This window comes from Venustampulla echinocandica (genome assembly GCF_003357145.1).
Source record: "Venustampulla echinocandica strain BP 5553 chromosome Unknown scaffold_2, whole genome shotgun sequence".
In the NCBI taxonomy this organism is placed as follows: Eukaryota; Fungi; Ascomycota; class Leotiomycetes; order Helotiales; family Pleuroascaceae; genus Venustampulla; species Venustampulla echinocandica.
In genome coordinates, this window is record NW_022474207.1 from 3,337,334 (window position 1) to 3,364,473 (window position 27,140).

Consider the following 27,140-nt stretch of genomic DNA (forward strand, 5'->3'; position numbering starts at 1 on the left):
GCCTCATATTCTGGACATCTCCCTTCCTCGGCTTAAAATCTTGTCATATTACTGACCACACTATATCTTGAAGATGCAGGGTATGCCGGCGCCGGAGGGTGCAACGCTGGGTGCATTGCAGTTGGGGGTCGTTGGACATCAGGGACGACTGGCGAACTTCGATCATCCCATTTCGAGAATTGCTCTTGGTTGGTGGGTATGGGCTTCGAGATGCCAGATGTTCGAATGGGGAACTTGAGACCAAATCTTGACTTTCTTCGCTCCTCGGTGGGAGTGTGGTAAGTTGGAAGGACAGGACTCTCAGCCTTGCGGATAGAACCGCTGGAGACGCTGTAGTTGGACTTTGTTGACGAGCTGGGGAATGTGGCAGCTCCTTGACCTCTGACTTGACGGCCGGAAATTCCGAGTTTGGGCTGGGAGAAGACGTATGTGGCGATGATGTTGAACAGGCCGCTCAAGGATGCGAGAATTCCCGCTGAGATAACGACACGCCACAATGGTAGCCCCAAATTTTCCACGCTTGTAGCTGCTTTGTTGAGATTGCCCAGAATATTGAAGCCAAGCACAATCATTGACAGTCCAAGGCAGACGAAGCCATGCTCGGGTCCAAAGTTCGGCCAGTTTTTGACGAAGTAGCTTTGGAAGAGGCTGAGTTCCGAGATGATGAGGAAACAGGCTATGACGCTTGTGATGAAGTGCGATACTCCGTCGAAGAAGAAAAAGCTCGAGGTCTTCAGCGTCATTACAAGCATAACCCAACTGGCGATAGCAACCAGTAGTAGAGAGATGATGTTCATGGCTCGGATGATGTTCAGGATGATGTAGCCTGGGCCGGCCATCTTGGATTCGGAGCTCATCTTGAACATGGTGATGATGTATTAAGGGAGCGAGAGGTTCAACTAGGTATTGTTAGAGGTATTTGCCAATGAGTCGGGTAAATGGAGGACTCACGATCTGGTGTGAATGGTTGTAATAGTGACCGGAGTGTACTGCCTGCAGTAGAAAAGATTGGAGTTGATCGGATGATTAAATTGTGTATCTGGCTGGAAAGACGGTGAGATAAAAGAGAGGATCTTGGGAAAGAAATAAATAAAAGTATGACTAGTAGGAAATTGCTATTGAGATAAAGATCCCATTGTTCTGTGCACCACAATGAATGGAAGGTTTCTGTCGACAATAGGAAGACAATGGGAGACTATAAGAAGTGAATACAAAAATTGTGAGACGCGCCGGCAAACATGGAGAACAGCTATTGACCAACTATTATTGAGTCTTTCCAGGGAACCCACCGCGTCTGTTGCAAGACTTGGCGCGAACTTTCTTTGTTCGAATGCGACGCGTTGATCCAATAGTCCTTATTTGAAGACCATTTCTTTGAAGAATGGCACAGGCTGCCGTTGGGAAGGGCAATAATCTCTCGCCTCCGCATCTCAGCTGTTTCGCACGAAATGACTGGATCAGGCACCATGGCCCGGGGTTCTAAGGCCTGCCCAAGGGCTAAATAGAGATGCAACTTCCAAAGCCTCATCCCGACGCAAGGGTTTTGCCGCCGTTTGCTTTGCTGTGTCGCGCGAGCACGTCCACGAAAAGACGCCTTGCACATGCCCACTGCAAGACACAAGAACATTGAACCAGAGCCTCTCTTCGTGGCGAATTACATCTGTAACCGCCCTCTGCATGGTGGCCAAGGGATGATACTTCACGGAGTCGACCCCGTTAAATGTTTCGTTTTGAAAGGGAGTGACTCGGGTCAGCCATTGGCTGCCAGGACGTCGTCGTGAGCTTTGTTTCAAGTTCGCCTGCGACTCCTCCCTTCTATGGCACAAGGTGAAAAGAATTCCAAGATATCCCTGGCAACTCTGGGCTCTGCTTCTATTCCTAGTCCTCGTAGCCTAATACTCCGTATAGCTACGAAGTACGTAGTATGTCCATCCTCAATCGACGTGTGGTGCTTCTTTAAAACCCTGTACCTTAAATTACGGGCGCTCTGTCAGCAGCTAACAGCTGGCCCTTGGTGCACCCGTGGCGGGAGTTATTAAGCTCTCTTATCACGTGGTGTATTCTATTTTAGTTCGCGCCCAGCTGCCAAACCTTTTCTCAGCCTCGAGTCTCGATCAACCTGATCCACATCCCGGCGAACCCTCATCAACTCTTTCTGTGAGATAATTGCGGACACTAAAAATCATTCAGGATGGCCAGAGGCAATCAGCGCGACAAGGCTCGTGAGGCCAATCAAAAAAAGATGGCTGACCAGGTACCGCGCATTCGGAATGTTGTGATGGGGAAAATTCAGCCTTACTGACGAGGTTTTTTCTCTTTGCAGAAGAAAGGAAACAGCATGTCGGGCACTGAAATGCAGCGCGAGAAGGAGCGCGTTGCTGCAAAAATGAGGGAGAAGCAGGCTGCTGGTACGCCCTGATTCCATGCGCGAGAATTATTTACAGAGTTAGAGGGATGCTGACCGTGGATTCTAGCTGATGCGAAAAAGGCTGCTGAAGGTGCTGGTGGCAAGAAGTAGTTGGGCACCTTCTAAATACCGGCCCCCCTCGACGCTCAATAGCCAGGATGGAATGCCTATGCCTAGTTATGACGGAGTTTTCGGTGCGACAGACGGCATTTTGTTCTATATCGGAGCATGGGAGGAGCGTGGTTTGAGCGTGCTGTCCAGCCTTGTCCATGAACTTCTTATATACCACTAGATTCCATTTTTGGATTTGTTGAGCTTGCTATTCAATCATACAAGCCTATGCGAAGTGCAATCCACGCCACTGCCTGTTTCCAGCTCAGGTCTAAGGGGTGCTTCGCATGAGCGACCCAGGCGTTTCGTAAGAGCCCAATACTCGTAGTATCTTATCCTAATACCTCAAGCTTCAATTTATTCTCCGAGCTCTTTCCTTTACATGACTTATACTTATCTTATTATTACCAACTTTATCCTCGAGACACGATCCCAGTGTACCTGCCATGTTCATCCGATACCTCCCAAGCCCCAAGGTTTCACCGCAGTATGAGAACAACTTTATCCCACCAGCCGAGAATAACACATGATATTAGTTGCTGAAACCATTAAAAACTGTTAACTTTCTTTGGGATATTCCAAGTACCCTTGGGCTTACCCAAGACTCGGTGCAACTGCTGGATTGATTCTCAAGTGTTGTTTTATACTTCCGCGGCCGTTAATTACCTGAAGATATATATCACAATACGCAAACCGCGGTCAGGCGTCCCATCAATGGCAATCGCATTTACCTCAGTCGAGGATATCGGGACGATTAGGTAATATGTGTTTAGCTCTGGAGCAACTATTATATGCAAAAACATACTATAAGAGAAGGGCCGGTGTTAAGGTATTCCTAGTTGTGAGTCAGGGAATTGGAGCCCTGCAGACTGGCTGCAGTAGTCCCTAAATTGAAAGGTTAAAATTTTTGGTTAATATTAGGGTCGAACATGGCTTGACAACCTTCCCCACGGTCACTGACCTTACGGTTGGCTGGAGTTTCTTGGGAATTGACGGTGATGAAATCTCCCTGTTGCACTCTGGTGAGCGCGGTAGAAGAGTTACCTTGGGAAAGCTGGAGCATAGATCTATGCTAGAGACACAACACAGGATCTTTGGCGTACTACTCATCTTCAATTAATTGTACAAATCAAGGGGTGCGCTACGGAATGATGGATAGAAGGCTTGGACAAATAACATTTGTTTTTGCAGCTGATCCCAGCCAGCAAAGTGGTATCAAGAAAGTACATGTTCAGAGTAGATGTAGCAATAAGGTGAAAGGGTAATCTTGCTCTCTATAGATTTGAATAAACGGACTCGAGAACAAACGCCAAAAACGGAATGCATAAAATGTATCCATTGGGCGGACTATTAAAGCGCACTCCATATTTCTCAAAAATACGACCCAGTCGGACTATATATACCCATAATAATAACCACCGCGAGAATGACTCAGTTGGCAGTACCTGACTCTTTAACTTCTACTTCTTGGAGGCCGTAAGAATACAATGTTTCCTCGAAATTGTGAGGGATTATGCCATCATTGCAGCCATTGGCATGGCACCTTGATGTATGTTAGTTATTTCTTTGTAGGATTGGGTTAGAACTACATACCTGGCACGCCGCCGAAACCACCGACACCTTGAACAGCGGAGCTGGGGAACGAGCCGGGACCGCACAGGCAAGAGCAAGCGCACTCGCCGTTGACATTGGTACCAGTTCCGGCAGCCATGTTGGCGGGTGCAGCAGCGTTGGCAGGGGGGGCGACAGCGTTGGTAGCTGCTGGAGCGGCAGCGGCAGGGGCAGCGCCGGAAGCACCAGCACCTCCGACGATGGCGGCGGTCGCGCCTTCACCCTTTTGAGCGATGGCTAGTTGTTGGAAGGCGGCCTGAGTCTTGTTGGCAGATGGGTTAATGGAGAAGGTCATGCCCTTTCCGCAATGCTTGGCTTGCCTGCAGTAGAACCCTGGAGAGTATTAGGTCGGTTTGCTACGGAGAAGAGTGCGGGTTTACTTACACAATGGGGTAGCTACTGAGACTTGCATGGCCATCTGGGGTGGTGGCACCACGGAGTTGTTCGCATTGGGCATGAATCCAGAATCCATACCGCCTGCCAAAGGATCGCAAGGGGTGTCGAAGGCAGACTGGGTGGCAGTGTGGTTGGCTGACATGAATGTGAAGACAACCATATCTCCAACTGCTGCACTGAGAGTGTTGGGTGTGAATTGCAGACCGGCACTTCCACCAACGACAACCTTTGCAATTATCAGCACGCTTTCTTGAACAGTGTGAGCGGGCACAACTTACGGTATGTGTTGCCGCCGCCCCTCCCGCAGTTGCGGCCGCAACGGCTGAGTTGACGGTGTTTGTGGCCGCTCCTCCTCCGTTGTTGACCCAAACGATGATGACTTCTGTTACGCCTACTGCATTATTGTTGCCCCTGTTGTTGCCGTTGCCGTTGCCATTACCGTTACCGCCGCGCGAGTTTGAGTTCGAGTTTGAGACCTGGACCTCCACTGCTCGTTTGGGCATCTCTGCTTGTAGTAACCCAGCCAACGCCAATGGCGCGGCGCACAGTGCTAATCCGGCGGAGAATCTCATGATGAAGTATTAAAGTAGTCGACTAAAGGATTCGTATTGGAGGCGTTGAAAAAGGGGAAGACCGCGCTGCGGAGTAGCTAAACTATCAAGTTTGTCTGGGCTAGTACAAGAAAGATCGTGGAAGCCGGAGCTTAAGGTGTAAATAGCCACTGGCGAGGGCCTGCCCGAGTTGATGGAAAACTGATGGAATGAGAACAAGAGAATGAATGTATGGACAGCAAGACGAATGAAGCAGCGAGAAAGAAAGTACAGTCCTGGGGAAGTGAAGACATTAAATCGAGCATGAAATTGGTGTCACGGACGGAGGTGACAAGGGCCCCGGTACGAAACGACAGCAGCTCAAGCTCTGCTCGGAGGCCCCGTCGTCCGGAGAGGAGGCTGGCAGGGCCCTGGCAAACATATTTGGCAGATTTGCAATTCTGCGTTCTTGGAACGGCGACTCTGCTTGGTGATGCTTGGTGATGCAACATCGCGTTGCTGGGCAGCTGGAGCACTTGCACCAGGCTGGCGATGCTCTCCGCGCTCAGGGGCGGCGGTTGGACAGCCGAGGCGTCGCACGGTACGCGTGGCGGTCCCGGGCCGTGCCTGACAGATGGCAAGCGAGCATCGCTCGACGTAGACTGTTTGAACGTCGTCCCAGATGCGTCTCACATTCGGATCACGGATCGCGGATTCGGGTCATAGCCATATGGCCCATGTCCGGGAATTGGGAAAGCAGGAACAGGACGCATTCTTCGCCCAGATATTCGTACGGAGAACACGGAAAAGCTTCAGAGGCTACCTTGGGCAGATATATTACCCGTGAAAAGAGAACGGGCGCCACGGTCAAGCAGCGGAACGAGGTGCAACTGCGCAAGCCAGATCTCTCCGAGGCCCCATTCCACTCCCACAGCGAATACACGGTCATATTTGGAAAAGCTATCTTTAGTTTGAATTGGGTACGCAAGTATGGCCACTGCAAAGTTTACCCTCCCGCGCGCCTAGGACGAGGCTGGATGAGGTCCGAACGTCGGAGAGGGAGAACGGCCCCTTCAAGATCCGATCTTGAAACGACCCTTGGCCCTTGGGTGCTTTTGTTTCTTCATCAGGCTCGTAATTATTAATATGCCACCGTGACAAGGTGACATTGGCCAATGTCCGTCTTGCGCTCGGACGCGATGTTGGCGATAAACCACGCCGCCGACAACCCCAAACTCTCTTTGTCGCAGATGGACGTGTAAATCCTACCGAAAGACTTGGGGTTCCATCTCAATTTTCATGCTTGGCATTCTTATCTAGCATCCCCTGTTGCTTGCCTTCATGGAGCCCTGTGTAATACCCAGCATAGTACCATGACATTAAGAGATTCTTCAAGCCTTCGTCCCGAACTGCATGAAGGCACACACGCGTCAATAATTCTCCATGAACATCTCCGGGCGGATGTTTGTCTTACCTTGGCCCATTAGATGTTGTGGCAGTGCTGGTCCCTTTGCCGGCCCGCTATCCAAGCCCTGGTTAGGAGGCAGATTGTTTCGCACCTAAAAGAAGATAAAGTTCAGTCATAGATCGTTGGAGTATAGTTTCGAATGCCAAGCCATCCGATCTTTTGTGACCCATATTTAAATCGGGATCCGGATATGCCTACTTGAGAGTCTATGCCCGGAACTGTTGTGTCACGATCGTCTGTTTCTGCATGCGATTCGCTCGTGGCAAGAGGAGGCCCGGGTTGATCGTTGCCTGGTCTCTCATTGTCCATTTGAGGGCCACTGTTGCAACATTAGCTTTCTGGAGAGTCTGACCAAAAGTTGAACTGACATTATTCTCTGGCTTTGGTTCTCGTGAGCTTCCAACACGCTATCGATATCCTCGCCTCGCGCTTGAATGCTATGGTATTTCTATCATATGTTAACTCTAGAACCATCAAGGCAAGGAATGGGGGGAGATACCGACCTTGTATTCCTCTAGGGCCTCGTTCCACGAATTCACGAGAAGAGAATCATCCCAAATCTCGTCATGGGTTGGATTGTTTTGAGAAGTCATCTTATACAAAAGTAGATGTCAGTGTACTCCTAGTTGCAATTCTTGGAGACCGCTATGTTTGGTAGAGCAGGAGGAAAGACGTTTCTCAAGGTAGGCGTTTCCCACAAGCGAGGTTTCGCTCTCCTATTCAATATTTCTACGGAATATTCTCTCTAGAGTCCTTCGCAAAGTATCAACATTATTTCATTAGCTCATTGGTAACTATAATGAATGCACTTCATCAATAGGCTAGTTCTATGCGTTATAACTCTTCCTCCCCCTTCTCCCTGGCTACGAAGTAAAAGTATAATCCGTTTGCTGGAAATTCATCACGTGTGTGTCACGTGCTTTATTTAAGTGCCAAACCTAGAAAGTGGTACTGCTAAGTGGAAGAATAGAAATGCAATACATGCCTTTTGGTTTGGTAAAATTCTTTTATTCAATAATAGCATATCACACATATTGCGAGGAGGCAAGGCTGGCCATGCTAGGATGCTTTTGGGTGTTGGGATGTTGAGATGTACGGAGTAAAGGCGGTGATCCATGGCGGTGAAAAGCCTGGCAGAAATTCTCCAACTCCCGAAAAAAAGTTCGGCCGCATCTTCGCAAATCAAAGCTGCAACTGCAACCTAAACCACCCTAAACAAACACAATGGCTAAGGACACTGTATCAAAAAAGCGCAAAGGTATGTACTCGCTCGTTTCAGTTCCAATCCTAAGCAATTCCTTGTGTTCTAACGTCGCAATAGCTTCTGTGCCTGAAAGCGGGGCTGAAAAGGTCAAAAAGATTAAGAAGGTTGAAGTCACGGAAGTTCCAGTCAAAAAGCGCAAAGGTATTCCCAATCACTTTTCTCTGCATAGTCTCCCAGTCTAACATATATCGGGCATAGCCATCGATGATGCTGGTGTTTCCGAAATTAAGAAGTCCAAGAAGGCTGCGAAATCTGCGAAATCTGCAGTTGAAGAATCTGCGACCTTAGATAAGCACGACAAGGAAACGAATGGCGACTCGAAGACTCCCAAAGCCAAAAAGAAGGATACCCGAAGTTCAAAAGCAGCCAATGGCGAGCCAAAGACGAAGAAGTCAGAACCAGCTGAAACGAACAACGAGGAGGCTGAAGAGGTGGGTAGCGAGGATGATGACAACGCCTCCGTAATCGATGACCAAACTGAAGCTCTCTTAGAGGGTTTTGAGAGTGACAGAGATGAAGCGGATAACTCAAATGATCAAGGCCTAGAGCCCGGCCAAGGAGTACCGGAGCTAAAGCTTAGCAAAAAGGAGAAGAAGCAGCTCAAGAAAGCTAGCGAAGCAGCAGCATTGGACAAGCCTGGCGTCGTTTATGTTGGACGTATTCCTCACGGTTTCTACGAGCATGAGATGCGAGAGTATTTCAAACAATTTGGCACGATCCTCAAGCTCCGTCTATCTCGCAACCGTACCACGGGTGCCAGCAAGCATTATGCATTCATCCAATTCGATTCGGCTGCAGTTGCCGAGATTGTTTCGAAAGCAATGGATAACTATCTACTCTTTGGCCATATCTTGAAAGTCAAGTTTGTTCCTGAAGAGCAGGTACCCGCAAATGTGTTCAAGGGTGCCAATAAGCGATTCAAGAAGGTTCCCTGGAACAAAATCGAGGGCCGAAAACTAGCACAGGGAGCATCTGAAGAAACTTGGGCCAAGCGCATCGAGTTGGAGGAGAAGAAGAGGGCCGCGAAAGCCGAGAAGCTAAAGAGCTTGGGATACGAGTTCAATTCCCCGCAAATCAAGTCGGCAAAGGGAGTCGCGAAGGAGCATGTTGTAATTCCTGCGGTGGAGGCGAATGGTGAATCCGAGCCCCTGGCCATTGAAGAATCCCCCAGTGATATTAAAGCTATCGAAGTAGCCCCATCAACTGAGGATGCGAAGTCGAAAAAATCCAAGAAAACCAAGGCTGTCGATACTCCAAAGGAAGCAGTTGCGGATACTACTACTGCACCTGCGGAAGAGTTAGAACAGCCAAAGAGGAAAGAAAAGAAGTCGAAGATTGCCAAAGGAGAAGAACCGGCTGCGGATGGACTTTCCGGGGATGTAGTTGAGGAAAAAGTTGAGAGACCCAAAAGGAGCAAGAGCAAGAAGGGGAAGACAACGTGAGGTCCATGACGAATGATGAGCGAGTAGAATTTGTTAACGACGGAATGGATTAGTAGCAACGGATGATCGCATTGGCCGTCGCAGGGTTCTTCTCAAGTGCATTAGGCGTTACTGTTCATAGGAATCAAGTGTCTAATTTCATCAATTGTGCAAGTCCAATAATCGCAGTCTCTTGTTTACCCTATCTCAAGCCTAACCTTAAATTTCCTTTGATGGCAACACTACCAACCCCCTCCTCTCTTTAGTCTTCCATTGCATAATCCTCAACAACCCATAAGCCATCTTCAATCCTGGTGCAGGGACGCCGAGCCTTTCCGCTTCTCTCATCGGCTCCCCAACAATATTCTCGAGTTCAATGTAATTTCCCTACATCAAGCAAAGTCAATATCAAAAGCGAAACATCAGAGATTCCAACTATCATTCCCCTTTCTATGGATGTGATGCAAACAACATACGAGGAATTTATACTACATACCTTTTCAATATCCTGCAACATACTTGGCTTAAAATACGTCTCCAGCGGATCAATATCTATCATCTTCTGAATGACCTCCTCGGGTATCTCATGTCCCGCCTTCCTCGCAATAGTCCATATCTCTCTCATAAGTGGCCTAATAACTTCCTCAATAGGGTGTTCAGCTATTCGCAATCTACTCGTATCCATACCCGTAATGGCACAGATAGAGTTATAACTCGAGTTGTAGATCAATTTCCGCCACCGGACAGCCCCTACATCTGCGTCGTAGGTGCATTTCACTTTTCCTGATGCGCTGTACATTTCTACGAAACGCTCCGCCGAGCTGATACTTGTTCCCTGGGGGATAGAAGGGTTGGTGAATGCTCCGACGATCAGGTCGTCAGGGGCGTCGTGGAGGATACTACCAGGTTTGGTTTCAGTTGCGCTGATTAGGGAGACGCCTGAGAGGATGGGGTTATTGGGGAAGGCTTGGATTAGGGGTTTCTCGATGTTGAGTCCATTTTGAAGGAGTAGGATGGCGGTATGGCCTGGTGTTACCGCCGACGCAACGAGATCCGCAACAGTCGGGGGGATATCAGGGGTGTTCTTCGTGGCTACCAGGATGTAGTCGAATGGCGAAAGTCCTTCTTCTTCGACTTTCGGTATAGTTTTAAGAACTGAAGATATGTAATTAGCAAAAATTTCCTTCATTTAAGAATAGTAGATTGTCGGTTAACTTGCTATTGGTAGGCCTCCATCCTTCGATGTTGCCATGATCCAAGGATGTGATCGTGAAGCCCTCCTGCTTTACTACATCGTAGCTTGAGCGCAATATTGCCGTGACACTTGATAATCCACCTGCCTCCAAATTATAGGCTGCCATAGTGCCAACTGCCCCGCTCCCTATAAGAAGAACAGTAGATTTCGACATCTTATGTTAGGTCTGTCACGTGATCTGGACGTGAATATCTCCACAGGGGAGGGAATGACAAAGATATACGAGCTATTCCGTAGTAGAGCGAATATGTTTGATCCCGGTGTTTATGTTCACTGTGTTCAGAGTTATACACTCCTCAATTTTCTTGGTTTCTCAAAGGTGGGATGGCCCTTCAAGGTAGGGCAAACCGGTACCTGGTACGGAGTATTCAGTAAGCGAATGCACAAGATAGGGGTAAGTTTAGCCCAATGTAAATCGAACCTCCCGAGTAGCAATATCCATCAACTCAACTTCATGCCTTATGTCGAAATTCCAAAGAACATATATATTGTAATTGCAATTCGACCCTATTGCCATATTTGCTAACATTAATGTGTGTACTTCTCTGCTAGTGCAAATTAAACTGCCATGTGCTACACTTCAGCATACCTCTCAAAGTAGGTGCTAAGCCCTTGCAACATTTATGCTTCACTATGGTAAGCCTTCTTGAGGGACATATTAAGTGATTCTGGAGGATAACTCAAAATTCACAAGTTAGTTGGAGTGCCATGTTTTTTCCCCATAGGACTGCAATGATGTCACTTTATGACTGCCTATAAAGCTCGTTGATATTGCAAGAAGCCTGCAAATTCCCGGGCCAAGCCAGGATGCTCATGTACAATCTTTCCCCGCCCTAGCACCCAGCATAGAACTAAAACATGTCAACATCCCAACCCTTGACATCTTTCACTGCAGCCTCCTCTATCATATTATTCTCCGTAGCAACTTTCACCCCAGCCGTCTCTATCATGTCAACTCCCGCCGCACCCTTGTTTACGCCTGTCTCTAGCATCTTGCTAGCAGCCTCTCCAATCAAGTTGCCATCGACATCCATATGTCTCCAGGCACCTTTGAATCCACGTCCAAGGCCGCAGGTATGTTCCTTCACATATATTGTTACTTGAATTCACAGAAATAAAAGTTAAAATGTGTCTAATGAGACCATCTTACCTTCAACATAAAAACCCCCTTGAGACAACCGTCGGCAAGCGGGCCACATGGCTCCACAAACATCCTAGACCTCGACTTGGGCCAATGATCGAACACCCAGATGTTCTCGTGCTTGTCCTTGCAGATATTATTCGGAATTGCTTCGTTGATGCAACCACCCTCTTGGGCCTCGACGTGGCGGGTTTCAGACTTGTGGCATGGCTCGTTATCGATCTGCTTGTAGGTGTGGTCAATGTGTGCACAGCAGATTAGGTGGCGCGTCATGGTGCAAGTGCAACCGTAGAAATGGATCTTGGTTTTAATACACATGTTGATTGATGAGTGGTGAGCTTTGGTTTGGTTTAGTTATTGTCTTTCGTGGACCGACGTAAATTTAGAAGGTTGTATTTCAAAGGTGGAGTCTGACCAGGAGATGGCTCAGATGGGCTAGGTCAACGGGTGTTGAGAAGCCAAGTGGTGGGATTGAATGCGAAGACGCGACTTGCTGTTTGCGATTGCTTGCTATGGACATTATAACCGACACTTGGGAAAAAACCCAAAGCTGACATCCTACAAACGTTAATAGGACATTCACTCTTCAGATCACTGTATTTCAAGCACTTCTCTATCCTTCAATACCGTAATACTATTACATCGCTAGGTAATTCTATAGACTAATTAAAAGTCTTAAGACATTTCACGCTTCTAGGTACTGCTTGCGCTAGCAAAGTACAACCGGTAATAATAAGGCTTGTTGGTTGGTTTTGAATTTTCTTAGTAGCAGACATATGAAGGGCGTCTCACGAATACTCAAGGCATATATCTACTATTGAGCAACTTTTCGTCTTAGTTAGACAACGCTAGGGTATACAGAAGATGCGCTCTTTATTTAAACTTGTAAAGCCTAAGAAACAGATTCCTTTTAACGAAACCTAAATCTCTCTATGTCTTACAGTGTTTATACTATTATAATTAGCTCCAGATCACAAAATATCAAGAAAGCGAATATCTAAAACTTGAGATGCAATCGGCGGAGGTTGTAAAAGATTATTAAGCGGTACCCTTGAGTTTGTTTTAATCGATATGGAAATAGAGAACTCATGTGTTTGTTTCATAAGCTAACAAATGAACATTTTCAGGTGTTTATTTGACATTGACACTATCCCATGTGCTAATAACCATGACCCCGAATTGTATCTCCCTTATCTCTCCTACAGCTTGTTCCGGTCATTTCCGTGCCCCTTTCTTTTCCCCTGTCGCTTCCTGACTCTGGGGGGCGGTCTCTCAAATTTTTCGTCATTCAACTCCAAAACAATTTGATTTACATCTCTATACCGGGTAGGTTAACATAAGTGTCTCTTCCCGCACGTTGAGGAACTTACCTGCTGTCCCCTCGTTTCATCATAGTGAAAGCTTGATTTCGTAGCTGCTGCCTACAAGACTAGCGTTAGCAAAGCACAAAGGCAACTATCGAAAAACAAACCATCTCCTCCGCTCTCCTTTAGTCTTCTTAATGCTCAATCCTCTGAGACAGTCACTTCGAGTGGCGTCCATAGCCTGACGCCACTCTGCTGCAGTTCTGCCACAGTCATACATTAGTAGCTGTATTCAAAAGTGCTGGTTGCAAGCAGCATACCTATTAGCAGGTAGGCTCCAAAGAGTGTCCTTCGTCTTGGGCATGTCCTTATCATCTTCCACCTTGACGTCTATGATCTCATCTTCCGCAGTGCCAACCATCTCCACTCTCGCAAGGAGACTGGATATATCCTCATCGTCTTCCATCTTAATATTAAGCATCTCCTGCTTTGGAACGCCACGTATCTCCTCTGTGGCAAGGCCACCCGTATTCTCTATCGCACCGTCGGCTATCCCACCTCGCTCAATTCCGCCCTTTCTTTCTGCTGTTGCTTCAGTTCCCTGGTCAACCCCCGTATCCATCCCAGCTACCATCGCCTCCTTTACCGCTACCCATCTCAGTCTCTCCCTCTCCATGTTTCCGCTCTCCACAGCAATCATTTCACTTTCCCGTTCAATTAGCCTCCGAACCTCCGTTTTCCACCTCGGACCATAGCCCAAATCGCCTCTCCACAGCAAATAGCGAATTCCCTCCCCATGATCAGTGTCCCTCTCCTCAAAGCTGAAACTCTTGCCCCTATTTCTCTGCTTGTAGACACATTCCCTATCCTCAGAGACAGTAGCCCTTCCTATCTTACAGTCACATCCTCCACCATCATAGTGAGTATGCTGTTGTTTGTAATTTGGACATGAGATGCTGGTTGTCTCGGCGCGTGGGTCGTTGATGTGTTGGAGGCAAATGATGGTATGTGAGAATGATGCTACGCATCTGGAGTACGTGGTTATAGTTTCTAGACACATCCTTGCTTTGTGGTTATTCGTATAGGTGTGAGTGTGATGGACTTGTTGAGCTCTCGAGGTCGAGGGTGCCCTGGAATAGGATTTTGAAATTGATGTGCTTAAAGCCAACCGAGGATCGGTGAGAGAGGAGGTAGGAAAGAGCGAAACCAAGAGACCAGAGAAGGGGAGATGTTCACTTCGAGTTATCTTAAGCGAGTAGCCTATAGCCCTGCCTCCTCGACTACCAGCCCTGATTCAGAGACTGCGGAGCTAATTCGGCAGGCTTCTAGCAAATATGAATACAAAGCTTGGATTCTTCCCCTTAAGAGCCAAGTCAAACAATCAACAGATCTTGCTCGCTCATAATGCCCCCCGATCCAAATGCAACACAGCCATGACAACGCTGGAGCTGAGAGTGATATGTGAATGGCGCACAATCCTAAGCATTATACAAATCCTCTTCCTCTTCGTCGTCATGCTTGTCAATGCCACCAGCTCCATCATCATTATCCATAATATCGTAGCCACAATCGTCCCAGTCCATCATCTTCTTATTCTCACTCTGTCCATCACCTTCCTTTTGCACGTTGGAAGGTGATTGTTCAAGTGGAGATGGTAGGCGTGATATGTCTAGCTGAGCCTCATATGCGTCAAGGTCAAACAGTTCATTTTCTTTCTTTTCCAACTGAATTTCATCGTGCATGTCCTGGCCACTGCACGTGATAGTTAGCAACCCTCCTATTCGGCGTGCAGGTAGTATGCATTGGGGAAGTACTTACACGGTGTTCTCATATCTAGCTCTCTTTGAACGTCCTTGTGTTTCTTCAAATTCGGGACCATCGCCGTCATATTTCTTAATTGCGGTAGTCTTCTCGTTACTGTAACCCTGGCGCTTGACTTGACCACTAGAACCGCTTGTCTCCTATACCGCCAAAGCAAATCAGTACATCATAGTGTGAATTAGATTTGCCATAGACACTGCCTTATCGCCTGGAAATACAGGGCAGAAATAACACCGCCTTTGCCATATTAATTCTTCCAGGTCGTAACCTCCACTCAGGATTCATCCTAACCTAAGCGCCACTGAAACACAATCTCAAAGCACTTGGAAGGACGCGATGATACAGGAGTCACAACACGAAGACACCTCTCAACATCACTATCGGAGACAACAGAAGCTACCCAGCAGTGGCTGGTCTTCACTAAAGAAACGCTTGACACCGAATGCACTCACATTCAGATCACACCCGATCTCTGGTGGCCATAGCCATCCGTCTAAACGATTGTGTCCACTGGCAGCAGTCGCTCGTCCGAACGATTTTCTGTTCGTTGAAAGACAAAATACCTATGCAAAGGGCAGGAAATACGAACAATCCAGTCAACATACCTGGTTCTGCTTTCCCTCCGCACCAGCCTGCTCGAGTATGGCTCTCCTGTCCCTGTCGACAAGGGTGTCACCTCCATCGGTTTCAAAGGTCCAAAGTTTGGTTTCCTCGCGAGGGCAACGGCGGAGGTTTTTACAACCGGGCCTGCCTTCAGCAACCCTGATTCGGAAGTGAGGGCAGCGCTTGTTGTCAATTTGCTTGCCGGTGTGGTTAATGCTGGGTTAGAAATCTAGGTTAGTGATTGGCTCGTAGCGAAGTGATTCATGGATATTTTATTAACTTACTGTGCGATGCAGACTTTAGTTGTGATGGTAGAGCAGCCGCACCACAAGACTTCATGGAGTTCTTGGCACATGATGGCGGTCGTGAGCGTCAACGTCGGTGGGGATGAGTGTTTGAGCGGTAGAAGGGTCTAAATCAACACCGCATCTTAGCTAATGACGCCTCTTGTGTACTTCTGAGGAAACACTCGATCTTGAGATCAACTCGGAAGTCACAAATGGTGACCACTGGTGGGGCGTTAGAGGAGGCAAGGGACAGACTTGCTTACCTTGATATTTGAGCCCAAGAGGTTCGGTTGAGCTACTTTGAAGGGGGCGAAGGGAGGTCACTGTCGAGGAAGAGGGCTTGATAGAGAAGCAGAGTTGTTGTGGTCCCGATTCCGACCTAGCGTTGACCCCACGAGTTAAAGTCAAGAGAGCAGTTGGTGACCTTCTCGCGGCAGAATGCAAGAGACTCAATTGGCCTATTCGATCAGAGCGTGAATTGAGGCAGGCAATCCGGATGAAAAGAGTGGTTACAAGCTCGAGGCATCCAATTTTGAACGGAAACCTTGTCCTTGAAGGAGGTGGACGAGAGATGGCAACGTTGGGGGATGAGGGATGGTAACGTCAGGGGGGTTTTGGAAAGGAGCAAGCGAGGCAGGTCAACAAAGGCAACCCGCATCTTCTAGTTTACCAAATAGCGTTGCCCCCTCGCTTAGGAATACAGGAGACAGGAGTCTTGGATTCACTGCCTACTGTGGCAAGATAGAGAGGGTGGGCGATGTTTCGAAGTAATTTGATTTATTCGAAAAGCCACTTTTCCTATTCAAGGACGGCCGAGAGGATCCAGCATTGAGCAGGGTACGACGAGGACACGATTGTGCAAAACGAAGGGAGGTATCATGTCTATCTGGGGCTATTACTACAACAGCATATGTATCTATAGAGGGCACTTCGCAACTCTTATAGCCACTTCTAAAGAAATACTGTTTCTTAGAGTTGTCGAGGATGAAGGAATGGTCGGATAGAGGACAACGATGGGGTAAGTATATGGGAAGTATATTTAGGCTCGCCGAAGATACTACAATGAAATAGAGGTTAAACTAAGCTACTTAGAATAGTTTATTAAGACTAAAATTACATGTGAAGGCGAATTGCTAGGGGCATTGGTAGCACAGAGATGCGTTGAAAACTAGATGGGGATCTAATGTATCAGGGGCAAACGTGGCACTTTTAAAGGAATTTAAAGGGAAGGGAAAGGGAGACCAATCTCATACTTGACTTGGTCGAGGGCACATGTCTCACTAGAACCTGTCAAAAGCATCTCTTAATGGACTACGCCTATTGCTATTACACCGTACAAATGCGCGTCCAGGCTCGCTGTCCGCCCCTAACAACGCACCTAAGGAAGAGACGTAGCCGTAACATTAGAGCACAGCCTTACGATTTCGTATCCACTCTCAGCGCACAGGGAGAAAAGAGATACGTGGACACACACACGCACACACACAAAGATCTTGTAGAAAACGCAGGAGACTAGAGAAGAAATAGCATTGCAGAGAGTATAATGAACCCCCCCATGCCAAGATGTATCCGAAAACAACAGAGGATGAAGCAGTAGTGTCGCGTTGTGATAACTTGACGAGGTCTTTGAGGGTGTGAAGGTATCCGTATCAGAGGTGGTAGATCAACGCCGGGTGAAGAGCCATACACAATGTCTGCTAGCACGAATCTCGTCCTGGAAGCATCCTTACCACCGTACGGTTGAGCGGTAGCAAGATAACCCGATTCGTATTAGAGGGAAAGAGAGGTCGATAACGGTAGCTTTACAAAATAAGGCACTTCTTCTTGTGTATCTTCTTGGTCAAAAGAGCGGCGCGCGTGGCGTGTTCGAAAACCTCACGAACACCCTCATTTGTCTTTGCTGAACATTCAAGGTACTTGTAGGCGCCAATCTTCTTGCGAATCTCCTCGCCCTAGATGTCATTGTTAGCGATGTGTTTAAGGCGTGATGAAGATGTGCGGGGGGGTTGGCTAAGTCAAGGAAGCTTACCTGCTCGGGGGTAACTGGCTTCTGGCTGGTCTTGTGAAGCTCTTCAATAGTTTTCTGATCGTAGCGGAGATCCTTCTTGCAACCAACGAGGATGATAGGGAGGCCACTGCAGAAGTGCAAGACTTCAGAGATCCACTATAGTTGAGCACGTGTTAGCAATTTGGTGATATCAGAGCTGAATTTAGCAGCTTATAGGAGTAGCCGTACCTTCTCCTGAACGTTGTCGAGCGAGTCGGGGGAGTCGACAGCAAAACAGATGAGGATGACATGCGAATCGGGATATGACAGAGGTCGAAGGCGATCATAATCTTCCTGTCCAGCCGTATCCCATAGAGCTAACTCGACGTGCTTTCCATCAACCTCGACATCGGCAACGTAGTTCTCGAAGACAGTTGGGACGTAGACCTATATTCCCACATATCAGTATCAGCATTGAAACTCGGTATGTTTGTGCATCCGCTGGGCGGTTGGGACGCAGCGGTCTTCGAAAGGCTGACGCGGTGTGGCCGAGACGAGCCTAGTCTGGAATTTGGGGTAGAGGCCATAGGATCGGTCGAGTCTTACCTCTGGGAAGGTACCCTTCGAGAAAACACTGCAGCCATATTAATATCGAGAGCGTTCATGGGGTGCCGCGGCGGAGCCGCAGGGGGTTGGGGATGGAGGCATACATCAACAAGCAGGTCTTGCCGCAGGCACCATCACCGACAATCACAAGCTTTCGACGGATTTCCGCCATCTCGAGGGTCGGGGATGAGAAGGGGGGGGGAGCGAGTAGAGCAGGAACGACGCTGCAATGTGATGCTGTAGAGATGAGGTGTTGGTGGAGGATGGGGATGGGGGATGGGCAGTTGGTTGTTTGGAGGTAGGTTGAGAGGTTGAGATTGGGATGCAAGACGAGGCAAGACTCAAGAGAGAGCCAGAACTAAGCAGTCGGAGTCGCAGTACGGAGGACGGGGCCAGGAGCAGGTGCAGGTTGTGGCCTTAGCGCCTGAGAATCCTGGGCGGTGGACTCTTGGGACCGTGATGGCCTGAAATATCAGGCGTGAGGTTGTTGAATAGGCGGACTGCGAAGTGCTGAAGGAAGTGCTGAAGTACCCAAGTATCTTCTCCTACCTCCGTAATGTACCAAGGGGGTTCTGGGGACTTGGCCCGAGGACGAGAGCGCGGAGGAGTCCGTAATAACACGATAATGAAAATACACCGAGCTGATGCGTGCAGGGTTGAGTGGTAATGCGGAGTAGTACTCTGCTATATGGGTAAAGAGCGAAAGCAAAGGAGGAGCGTCGAGGTTGCTGGTTTGCTTTTATTATACCTCCGCTTCTGCTTTGTTCTCCGCCGCAAGGCTATCTATGAGTACCTCAAAGGCCAAGGCACCAGGTAACTATTTCTCCTTGTACTTCTAGGCTCCCTATCTGCTGAATCATATCTGATATTGATAGCGCCATCCTGTTGATGGTCACAGTCATCGCAGCCTACTCCGTACAGTACCCACGCTGGCTACACCACGATTGCCCTACGGTCCAGCCTCCGCATTAATCACTACTGTTGATCTGCTGGCTGATGCATACATCTGCATGCTTGCCTCCAGCGCCGTCGTCCTACATGTCGGATGGTACGCGGAGACCCTCTATGGTCCTGCACGGTGCCATGAACAGCTGAGAAGCAGTGCTATCCACCAAACGCAACCAATAAGCCAATCAAACGAGCGCTTTTCAATATTCCTTTTGGGCCTTTAGAAATTTAGAGCCCCTTTACGAAGTATGCTTGCGGGACATCACGCGGCTAGTGGCTACGAACGAGACACAAACACGGAGTCTCAGACTCTCAGGACCCAGGACTCGGGATCCAGGACTTTGAAGGACTCTGAAGCTACAACTGTGTGCTTCGGTGGACGCCGGACTCTCCCAAGTAAAGTTCCAAGGTTTCGTACTTCGCAATTCGTACTCGTAGTGGGATTTCAGGGATGCCTCAACGGTAATACTCTAGTACGGAGATACCATCTCAGTGGTTATTGGTCATCTCTGGTAAATCCAAACCTGTTCAATCCCCAATCCCACCACGTCGAGCAATGTAACATGGAACCGCTAAGCCCCTGATCTACCATGATTAACTCCGGAATTGTTCCCCCATAAGTTGCCAGGGATCGGCCCATGTTGCACGTGATCAGCCCCCCGAAAGTCCGCTAGCGTGCCAAGGCCTGGAAATTCGAGCTCTCGCGTCCGAATCCAAAAACGCCGGGGAGTGCACCTCATACCACAACCACGACTACCAGCCTCCAATTTCCTCTCGATCTCTCTGCGACATGCAGAAGGTATTCAGACGGACGGTGCTGGCGGAACGCCAAGCAGCTCGGCGGGGAGCTCGGCGGCGAGAGAAGAACAATCGAGATTTCCGGAAGGCCCAGCGCGACCAAACGTTTTTTCAAAACCGGGAGAGAGGTGCAATTCTCAAACAAGCAGCAATAAATAGGAAAGAGGATTGGGAGTTGGGGGCTCTGGCACCGAAGAGAGATGTGGGAGAGTGGAAGGAGAAGTATGGGACGGTCAACCCGCACACGTTGAGGGGGCCGATGCTGTTTGGGGAGGAAAGGTATAAGAAGTTGGAGATCTTCGGCGGCAAGTACCTCAATATTACGGCGGGGGACAGAGTGGTGTTACTAGAAGGGAGAGACAAGGGAAAGATTGGAACGATCAAGGAAATAGATGCTCGAAGGGCTGAGTGTACGATTGAAGGATTGAACTTGGTAAGTACCCCATTTCACTACATAACATCCTGCTTGAATTGAATGCTCATACCCAATATTTAGGTCGATGTATCCGTCCCCAAATGGATGATCAACCCAGACGACCCGGACCAACGCCCTATCCGCCAAATGGAAAAGCCCATCTCCCTCCCGTCCGTCCGGCTCGTCCACCCTCTCACCGATGAAGCAACCGGCGTCACCAAAGATGTAATCATCAAAAAGCTGGTCAACAGCAAGCTCTGGCACTCCAAAGAAGGAGGGGTTAGCTGGAGCCGCATCGTCCCAGGTCTCAATATCAAGATACCCTGGCCTAAACGCGATCCCAAAGTCTACGAAGACAAGGCAAGCGACACCCTTCGAATAGACGTGGAAGCCAAAACATTCGTGCCCACACTCCTCACGCCACCCATGCCACGGAGCGTTATCGACGAGCTAAGGAACAAATACTCGATATTCAGAACTAGACACGAGCCTGCGTATATTGCCGAGAAGGAGGCCGAGGAGAATGCAAAGGAGGAGAAGAAGAAAATGGCTAAGCTTATGAGAACTCCCCTCTCGGAGATTAATCGCAAAGAGAGGAAGTTGCGGAAGGCGAAGGGTAAGGGGAAGCTTACGCCTGATATGTTGGAGAGGATTGGAAAGATCATAGCGGAGAAGAGGCAGTTGGCTATGGATGCTGCGGGAGTGTCGAAAGAGGGAGCTGCAGCAGAGCCGGTGAAGGCGGCTGTCTGATTTGCGCATGTGTATGATATGTGAAACTGGGCCATTGTATTGAATATATAAGGCATTGTTGGCGTTGGAAGACGTGCCTCCTGTATAGGTATCAAGGGATTCGCAGGAAGGACGTAGACATCAATCTATCTCCTTTTGTCTAAAAATACTACTGTGTAGATAACGCCAATGCGTATGTTTGCTCAAGTACCAAGTAGGGACAATCTCTCAAACGCATCAAGATGCGGCGCCTCCTTGCGCCTTGCAGCTTCAACGATACTTTCCGCTAAGACGGCGTCCCCACCAATTGGCCTATATTCCTCCTCGCCCTCTTCCCCAACCTTCTTATCCACTTCACCTGTCCCAAACACCTCTGGGATACAAGCCTTACAGATCCCCACAACGTCTGCCATGGCGCCTTCCACAGCCCTAGCCCTCTCCCACATGCCCCTCCTCACCAATCCCTCAACAAGCCGCCCCACCTCCCCCCTCACACTCTGCACTCTCTGAATCAGTCTGCCAACACTAGCAACCAAATACTCCTCCTCATAAACACTCCCTTTCTTCCCTCTAGCTCTCTTCCTCTCCTCCCTCTTCCGATTCTTGCTGGTAGCTCTACTAACCCCTGTTCCTGCAGTCCCAATACTCTGCTTACCCGTATACCGCGTAAACAAACTCCGATTCGTGCTCAATCTTGAACTAGCAGCAACGCTGACATCATCCGGTATCTCTCCATCACCCCCGCCTCTCTCACCCTCATAGAACGCCAACGGGTCTGCGAGTGCTTTTGCGCGGAGTTCGCGGATCCGAGGTACTTGTGCCCCCAGTTGGGCTTTGCATTCCGCGAGCAGCTCTGTAGAACTTGCCAAGGCGTCGGCGAGCCCGGGGTCAATGGTGCTCTCTAGGAGTTCTGGCTGGTGTTTTAAGGCTATGAGGTGCATGGCGTCCGCGAAAAAGTAGCCTTTGCAGAAGGAGCGGCAGGCATTTTCTACCGAGGAGAGATATTCAAGTTGGATTGTGCCGGCAGCGTGATGATCTCTGCTTTCGGTGAGAGCTTCGTAGAGGGTGTTTGCTAGGTCGGTGAGGGCTTCTGGGGTGAGTGGAGGGGATTGGGAGAGGGCACAGAAGAGGGTTTGCCGCCATTGGGCGGGCCCGCTGGAGAGATAGCATGATGTTGCGGATTTATAGTTTTGGAGAGATTCGTAGGCTAGGGCTGCTTCTTTAAAGTTCGATTTAGATTCTAGATGTTGGGCGTAGATATCTGTGAGTAAGGCGTGGCGGTCGGGATTGTAGCGGTATAGTGAGAGGGCAGTTTGGTAAAGTGAGTGTTTTTGTGTATAGCTCAGTAGCTCGTCAAAGGCATCCAACGTATGTAAGTGTGTGAGAGCTTTTGCATGTCTGCTAAGGTGGTCATCGATACTGAAGCGCCGTCTGAGCTCAGTCATCTGTTGAAGGTTTTGCATAAATGGCAGATATTCTCGAGGATCCTTCTGTGACTGCTGTGCTACTAGGAGAGCCAGATCAAGATCGTATAGCCCGAGAGCATTTTCGTATAGTTTGTTAACATCTGCTAGGAAGCATATGTGTTCCACAGCTTTGTCGGCCATGGCTTCGTCTTCTTTCATAAGCCGAGCCACTACCAACAAGCCATCTTCCAATGCAGGAGGGGACTTGCACACGTTGGCTGTGATGATGTTCTGGAGATTTGTGGCAGTCCGGGTCTTCAAGACCTCAAGGAAGGCATCGCAAACTCTATTGACTTTGGATGTCTGCATAACACCTGGATCTTGGGGGATGCTGCTGTTGGGGTCCACGCGCGCAGGAATGCCACCATCAAGTGCTGTTTTAGTCTGTGTATTTTTGTACATTGTCTGGGTAACATCTTCTTCTCTATCACGAAATATTAGCTAGAAGTACTATATAACGTGGAACTCAAACGCACCTTAAAGAGGATAGGAACAAATCAATGTACGTAATCTTTTTAACCTGATCAATGAATAATGCGATGTTGGCCAAAAATTGATCTGGCGCATGGTCGTATAATAGGTTCATATCCACCCTTTGGGTTCGGCAGTGTGTATATGCTCTCCTATAGTTCTTTTCATCGATAAGTTTTCGAACACCAGCAAGAACCATAGCCCGAGGGTAGATTGTCTCAAGATTGCCTCTCGGCATCTGCAAGACGAGGTTCAAGGCTGTAGGAATTGCGGTGACAAGACGAGCTCCACGCTCAATACTACGACATCGTTCATCCTTTTCTGGGTCATCGGGTGGAACTTCCAGATCTATGCCAAATTAGCCCTTCAGTCATCAAACTTGGATATCAAAATATATTACCCTCGACATTTGTAATATGTATAAATTTGATTAGGTGGGTTGTGGTTGTAAATATGAGATGTGCAGTCGTGATGAGGAAGGATGTGCAGTTTTTGACTAGTAAACGGGAATTTGCGTATAGATGACCATTGTTGGACATCCCGAAGGCAATAAAATCGTCGGCATATGGCACTATCTCGACCCATGGCATGTACGCAGGGAGCTTGCAGTGCGATAGACTAGAGTCTCCGAATGCAAGGCTGTGTAAGTCGCCAGAGCTCCCCTGCACAAAGGCATGGTTTAAACCGTCTTGATAAAAGCTTGACAAGGTCCGAATAGTTGACGCAGTACTGGTACCAGTGGGGATTTCTTCCATTCTACCAGTTTCATCACTAAACCCGTATCGCTTGATAGTCGAGTCAGAGCAAGTTGGCTGTGAGACTAGGACATCAGATTTAGCAACGAAGGTTATTTGTTGATAAACACTGTGAGATGATTCAGTCTTGTCGAACGTAACCTTGCCAATAAGAGATGGGGGTGGAGATGAAGCTTCGGCTTCTTTCCACTCGAATATTGAGATGCCCTGCAGATGCAAGACAGCAATCAATGAGGCATCGCCATTGAAGGCGATATCAATGACGTTGGAATCCAGATCCAGGTCATGTAGCGCCATAGGAGGAGGTACATTAGCAGTTCGAAGCGGTGTCAACTTGACAAGTTTGCCATCCGCAACCCCTACAATTCCAAAGTCCCGAGGAAGTGTGGTTGAGCCGCGAGCAATGGTGAAAATATACTCAATCATATGGATCACACCTAGAAGAGATATGAGATAGGTTTAATGTCAAGAGTGGGTATGATCTTACCTGAAGTTACAGTCATCAGACGTAACGACCGCTCGGGATGCCAGATTAAGGGGCCAGTAGGTAATAGCGCAGAGTGTTCGGTCTTGATCTCTTGCTTAAGATACCAATGGTAATTACCCATAGTCCATAGCTGGATAGAATCGGCCAGTATGACAGCCAGAACTGTGGAGTCTTGATTCCATGACAATTTGATTTGCTGCCCAGGCGCATGCAGTTCATCAGGGGTAAGTCGAAGACTAAACTGACCATGCCGTAGTCCGTTGCGTTCAAAGAAGACGACATCAACTCGGCCCTCTAATCGTTGAATTCCAGCAAGGAGATTCCCAGCAGGTCGCCAGCTCAAAGCGCCTTCCAAGCCATCGACTGGTTCACTAACACTATCGAGAACACCTTCTCGGGAGTATACTCGGATCAGCCGTCTTCTCCCACCCTCAATTGTAGAAATAGCAAGGTAGGCACCATCTCCCCTCCAGCTAATTCCAACTCTACTATCGTCATTCGAGCTCAAAACACCTTCGTCCACTTTCTCCGGCACAGTCGGATCTCTCAACGCCTTTGCTCCTTTCCCCTGAAACTGGGTTTCCTTCTTGCCCCAGCCGACTGAAACATGATTCGACGCTTTGAGATCCTCCACAGTCATAGTGACATCGGTTATGCCTTCAAAACTGCGGCTCATAAAGATCACGGTATCTGCTTTCGTGGTAATGGCGAGAAGCTCCTCGTCAGGTGACCATCTTGCTGCAGTGATGCCGGCGTCGACTGATCCTACAATCTCGATACGATCTTCACCTGGCATTGGCTCTTCCCTCACGACAACAATGTCGCCACCAGCAAGGACGAGACATGCTGTCAAGCTATCCCCAAAGTAATGCAGGCCGAGGACCTCATCACACAGAAGCTCGGGGTTGGGGCATGGAGCATCCCACGACGTAATGAGCGAAGACTCCCTTGGAATATATTAGATAAGGCTCAAATAAAACTCCGAGATGAGGGGATATTTACTGTGACTTTCCCTTCGTTGTGACCCTCACAAGCTCTATAAGTGCATCGCTTTCGCTTGGCCCAAAAGTGCACAATATGGAGTCATGGGCCAGGTCCCAAGTAGCAGCAGATAAAGGCCGTCCCCGAAACTGCTCGGGAGCACTCCAGGGCTCGTAGCGGATATTTCTGAGATTACGCATATTTGCAGATTAAAATCTCTTTCAAATTACCGACATCATTATCTTTTTATATTGGCGTTGTGCAGTTCGATTTGACCAGTTGCAGCCCTTTCACAAGATATTAAATTTTATTTTCAGAGGGGTGTCAATCTAGATGAACACGTGATCACACTTCCCCAGATTCCAGCCAGTTTTGACATTCACGTGTGATTTGATTCTCGCTGCCCACCACAATCCTCGGGCCCCTGCCACAACCACGCCCCTCGGCATCCTCTCCTCTCGCTCCCTTTGATATCTATATGATCCATAGGTACTGGAACACATATAATATAATACAATAAATCAGCGTCAATCGAATTAGATCTAAACCAAATATCATGGATTTAGCATACAACCACCCTCGTCCCTATGCCCGCCATCACAATCGCTCCCTCACCTCCCCGAATCACCTCACACTCGCCCCGTTAACCTCACGATTACCCCTCTCAGACCCAGACGCGCTGCCTGACTTCAATTCCTCTTCTTACATTGAAGGCCGATCCGCGCCTACAACGCCCTCGATCCTCTCCCGCTCCTCGTCCCGCGTATCATTATGCAAACCCGCACATCTTTCCCTCTCAAAAAGCAAATCCAGCACGCATCTCCTTGCTGCTGCCAAACACAAACAAGCTCGGTCCGTTCCCTCGACACCTAGGAAATCGAAGCTGGGTAGATCTGCCATAACAACAGGCCATGATGCACAAGGGCTTTCGGAAGGCGACAGGAATGATTCGGATTGGCTCCTCCGAGCCGGTGCGGCTATCTCCTCCTCGACCAGAGAATCAAAAGGGCAGGCATGGTTAGTGTCGCGGGCGAGTTCAACGAGCCTGACTGCACAACGGGATGAAGAGGAAGAGCAATTCGAACACGAGCTCGCAAGGGAGAGGATGGCTAGAGATAGTAGAAGGGGTAGCGTAGATGCTGATGACGAGTTCTCTCCAATTACCAGGAGGAGTTTGAGTTTTAGCTCGAGGAGTCGGCCTGGAAGTCGATTTGCTAGTAGGGCGAATAGTAGGAGGGGGAGTAGGGCGGTTTTGACGCCGCTGGCGGATGAGAGGGATGGGTATTTCGACGTTAGTAATTTGGACAAGGAGGGGTTAGTTGTAGAGCCGGATTTTGTGGATGTGGATGAAGAAGAATTCGAGGATGAAGGCGGGGACGAGGCGAGGATGGATGAGGCTGTTGTGAGGAATCTTGCGAGAGCGAGTAGTGCGGGACTTACAGGGTGGGTTGAGAGAATGCTTGGGTGGAGTTTGTTCGCTGTAGATGAAGATGATGAAGATCCCGACGTCGATGTTGTGGGTGAGAAAACCGAGGAGACGGAGTTGTCCTCTAGGCTATCGAGGAGGCATCTTAGAGGCGGTATGGAAGAAGTGCAAACTGCAGACGTGATGCCTGCTCTTAGAGATGATGATGCTGGCGGCTGGCAGGATGCTGCTTGGCTATTAAGCGTTGCTACGAGAGTGCTACTTTAATTCTAATTAATGCCTAGGGCTTTTATAGTCTATAAAGCGTTTATGACGCTAGAGCAAATTGTTAAGCTCTATATTTAATATATTGTATTGTGCAAGTTCAAGAGTACATGCCTTATATCTCATCTATTTTGCAACTAATATCAAAGAATTGTTACATATCTTCATAATTCTACATTCTACAACCC

General features: G+C 48.6%; 11 protein-coding genes across 11 annotated transcripts; 3 read left to right on the forward strand and 8 right to left on the reverse strand.

The window, feature by feature from the left end:
• Positions 1–32: 32 nt before the first annotated feature.
• Positions 33–866, reverse strand: BP5553_05479 (Uncharacterized protein; the record flags this gene model as incomplete). Its single annotated transcript, XM_032014102.1, has 1 exon — positions 33–866. One exon carries the CDS (start codon positions 864–866, stop codon positions 33–35), a length of 834 nt encoding a protein of 277 aa, XP_031870702.1.
• Positions 867–4,029: 3,163 nt separating this feature from the next.
• BP5553_05480 (uncharacterized protein) lies at positions 4,030–5,097 on the reverse strand (the record flags this gene model as incomplete). Its single annotated transcript, XM_032014103.1, has 4 exons — positions 4,030–4,061; positions 4,112–4,462; positions 4,514–4,751; positions 4,804–5,097. The coding sequence occupies 4 exons, from the start codon at positions 5,095–5,097 to the stop codon at positions 4,030–4,032; spliced, it is 915 nt and encodes a 304-aa protein (XP_031870703.1).
• A 1,248-nt stretch (positions 5,098–6,345) lies between these two features.
• BP5553_05481 (uncharacterized protein) lies at positions 6,346–7,116 on the reverse strand (the record flags this gene model as incomplete). The annotated part of the gene is made up of 5 exons (XM_032014104.1): positions 6,346–6,464; positions 6,530–6,614; positions 6,722–6,842; positions 6,892–6,971; positions 7,027–7,116. The coding sequence occupies 5 exons, from the start codon at positions 7,114–7,116 to the stop codon at positions 6,346–6,348; spliced, it is 495 nt and encodes a 164-aa protein (XP_031870704.1).
• Positions 7,117–7,747: 631 nt separating this feature from the next.
• On the forward strand, positions 7,748–9,229 carry BP5553_05482 (uncharacterized protein; the record flags this gene model as incomplete). Its single annotated transcript, XM_032014105.1, has 3 exons — positions 7,748–7,781; positions 7,845–7,928; positions 7,986–9,229. 3 exons carry the CDS (start codon positions 7,748–7,750, stop codon positions 9,227–9,229), a joined length of 1,362 nt encoding a protein of 453 aa, XP_031870705.1.
• A 198-nt stretch (positions 9,230–9,427) lies between these two features.
• Positions 9,428–10,617, reverse strand: BP5553_05483 (2-dehydropantoate 2-reductase; the record flags this gene model as incomplete). Its single annotated transcript, XM_032014106.1, has 3 exons — positions 9,428–9,595; positions 9,705–10,363; positions 10,545–10,617. The coding sequence occupies 3 exons, from the start codon at positions 10,615–10,617 to the stop codon at positions 9,428–9,430; spliced, it is 900 nt and encodes a 299-aa protein (XP_031870706.1).
• Positions 10,618–11,314: 697 nt separating this feature from the next.
• BP5553_05484 (uncharacterized protein) lies at positions 11,315–11,877 on the reverse strand (the record flags this gene model as incomplete). The annotated part of the gene is made up of 2 exons (XM_032014107.1): positions 11,315–11,545; positions 11,614–11,877. The coding sequence occupies 2 exons, from the start codon at positions 11,875–11,877 to the stop codon at positions 11,315–11,317; spliced, it is 495 nt and encodes a 164-aa protein (XP_031870707.1).
• Positions 11,878–12,803: 926 nt separating this feature from the next.
• On the reverse strand, positions 12,804–15,671 carry BP5553_05485 (uncharacterized protein; the record flags this gene model as incomplete). The annotated part of the gene is made up of 9 exons (XM_032014108.1): positions 12,804–12,921; positions 12,975–13,025; positions 13,076–13,171; positions 13,229–13,936; positions 14,400–14,660; positions 14,727–14,869; positions 15,182–15,269; positions 15,335–15,548; positions 15,617–15,671. 9 exons carry the CDS (start codon positions 15,669–15,671, stop codon positions 12,804–12,806), a joined length of 1,734 nt encoding a protein of 577 aa, XP_031870708.1.
• Positions 15,672–17,421: 1,750 nt separating this feature from the next.
• On the reverse strand, positions 17,422–18,384 carry BP5553_05486 (GTP-binding protein rhoA; the record flags this gene model as incomplete). Its single annotated transcript, XM_032014109.1, has 5 exons — positions 17,422–17,571; positions 17,649–17,783; positions 17,856–18,053; positions 18,213–18,240; positions 18,317–18,384. 5 exons carry the CDS (start codon positions 18,382–18,384, stop codon positions 17,422–17,424), a joined length of 579 nt encoding a protein of 192 aa, XP_031870709.1.
• Positions 18,385–19,950: 1,566 nt separating this feature from the next.
• Positions 19,951–21,123, forward strand: BP5553_05487 (Uncharacterized protein; the record flags this gene model as incomplete). Its single annotated transcript, XM_032014110.1, has 2 exons — positions 19,951–20,391; positions 20,455–21,123. 2 exons carry the CDS (start codon positions 19,951–19,953, stop codon positions 21,121–21,123), a joined length of 1,110 nt encoding a protein of 369 aa, XP_031870710.1.
• A 182-nt stretch (positions 21,124–21,305) lies between these two features.
• On the reverse strand, positions 21,306–25,462 carry BP5553_05488 (Elongator complex protein 1; the record flags this gene model as incomplete). The annotated part of the gene is made up of 5 exons (XM_032014111.1): positions 21,306–22,992; positions 23,045–23,387; positions 23,440–24,231; positions 24,282–25,228; positions 25,284–25,462. 5 exons carry the CDS (start codon positions 25,460–25,462, stop codon positions 21,306–21,308), a joined length of 3,948 nt encoding a protein of 1,315 aa, XP_031870711.1.
• A 356-nt stretch (positions 25,463–25,818) lies between these two features.
• BP5553_05489 (Uncharacterized protein) lies at positions 25,819–26,955 on the forward strand (the record flags this gene model as incomplete). The annotated part of the gene is made up of 1 exon (XM_032014112.1): positions 25,819–26,955. One exon carries the CDS (start codon positions 25,819–25,821, stop codon positions 26,953–26,955), a length of 1,137 nt encoding a protein of 378 aa, XP_031870712.1.
• Between the last annotated feature and the right edge of the window lie 185 nt (positions 26,956–27,140).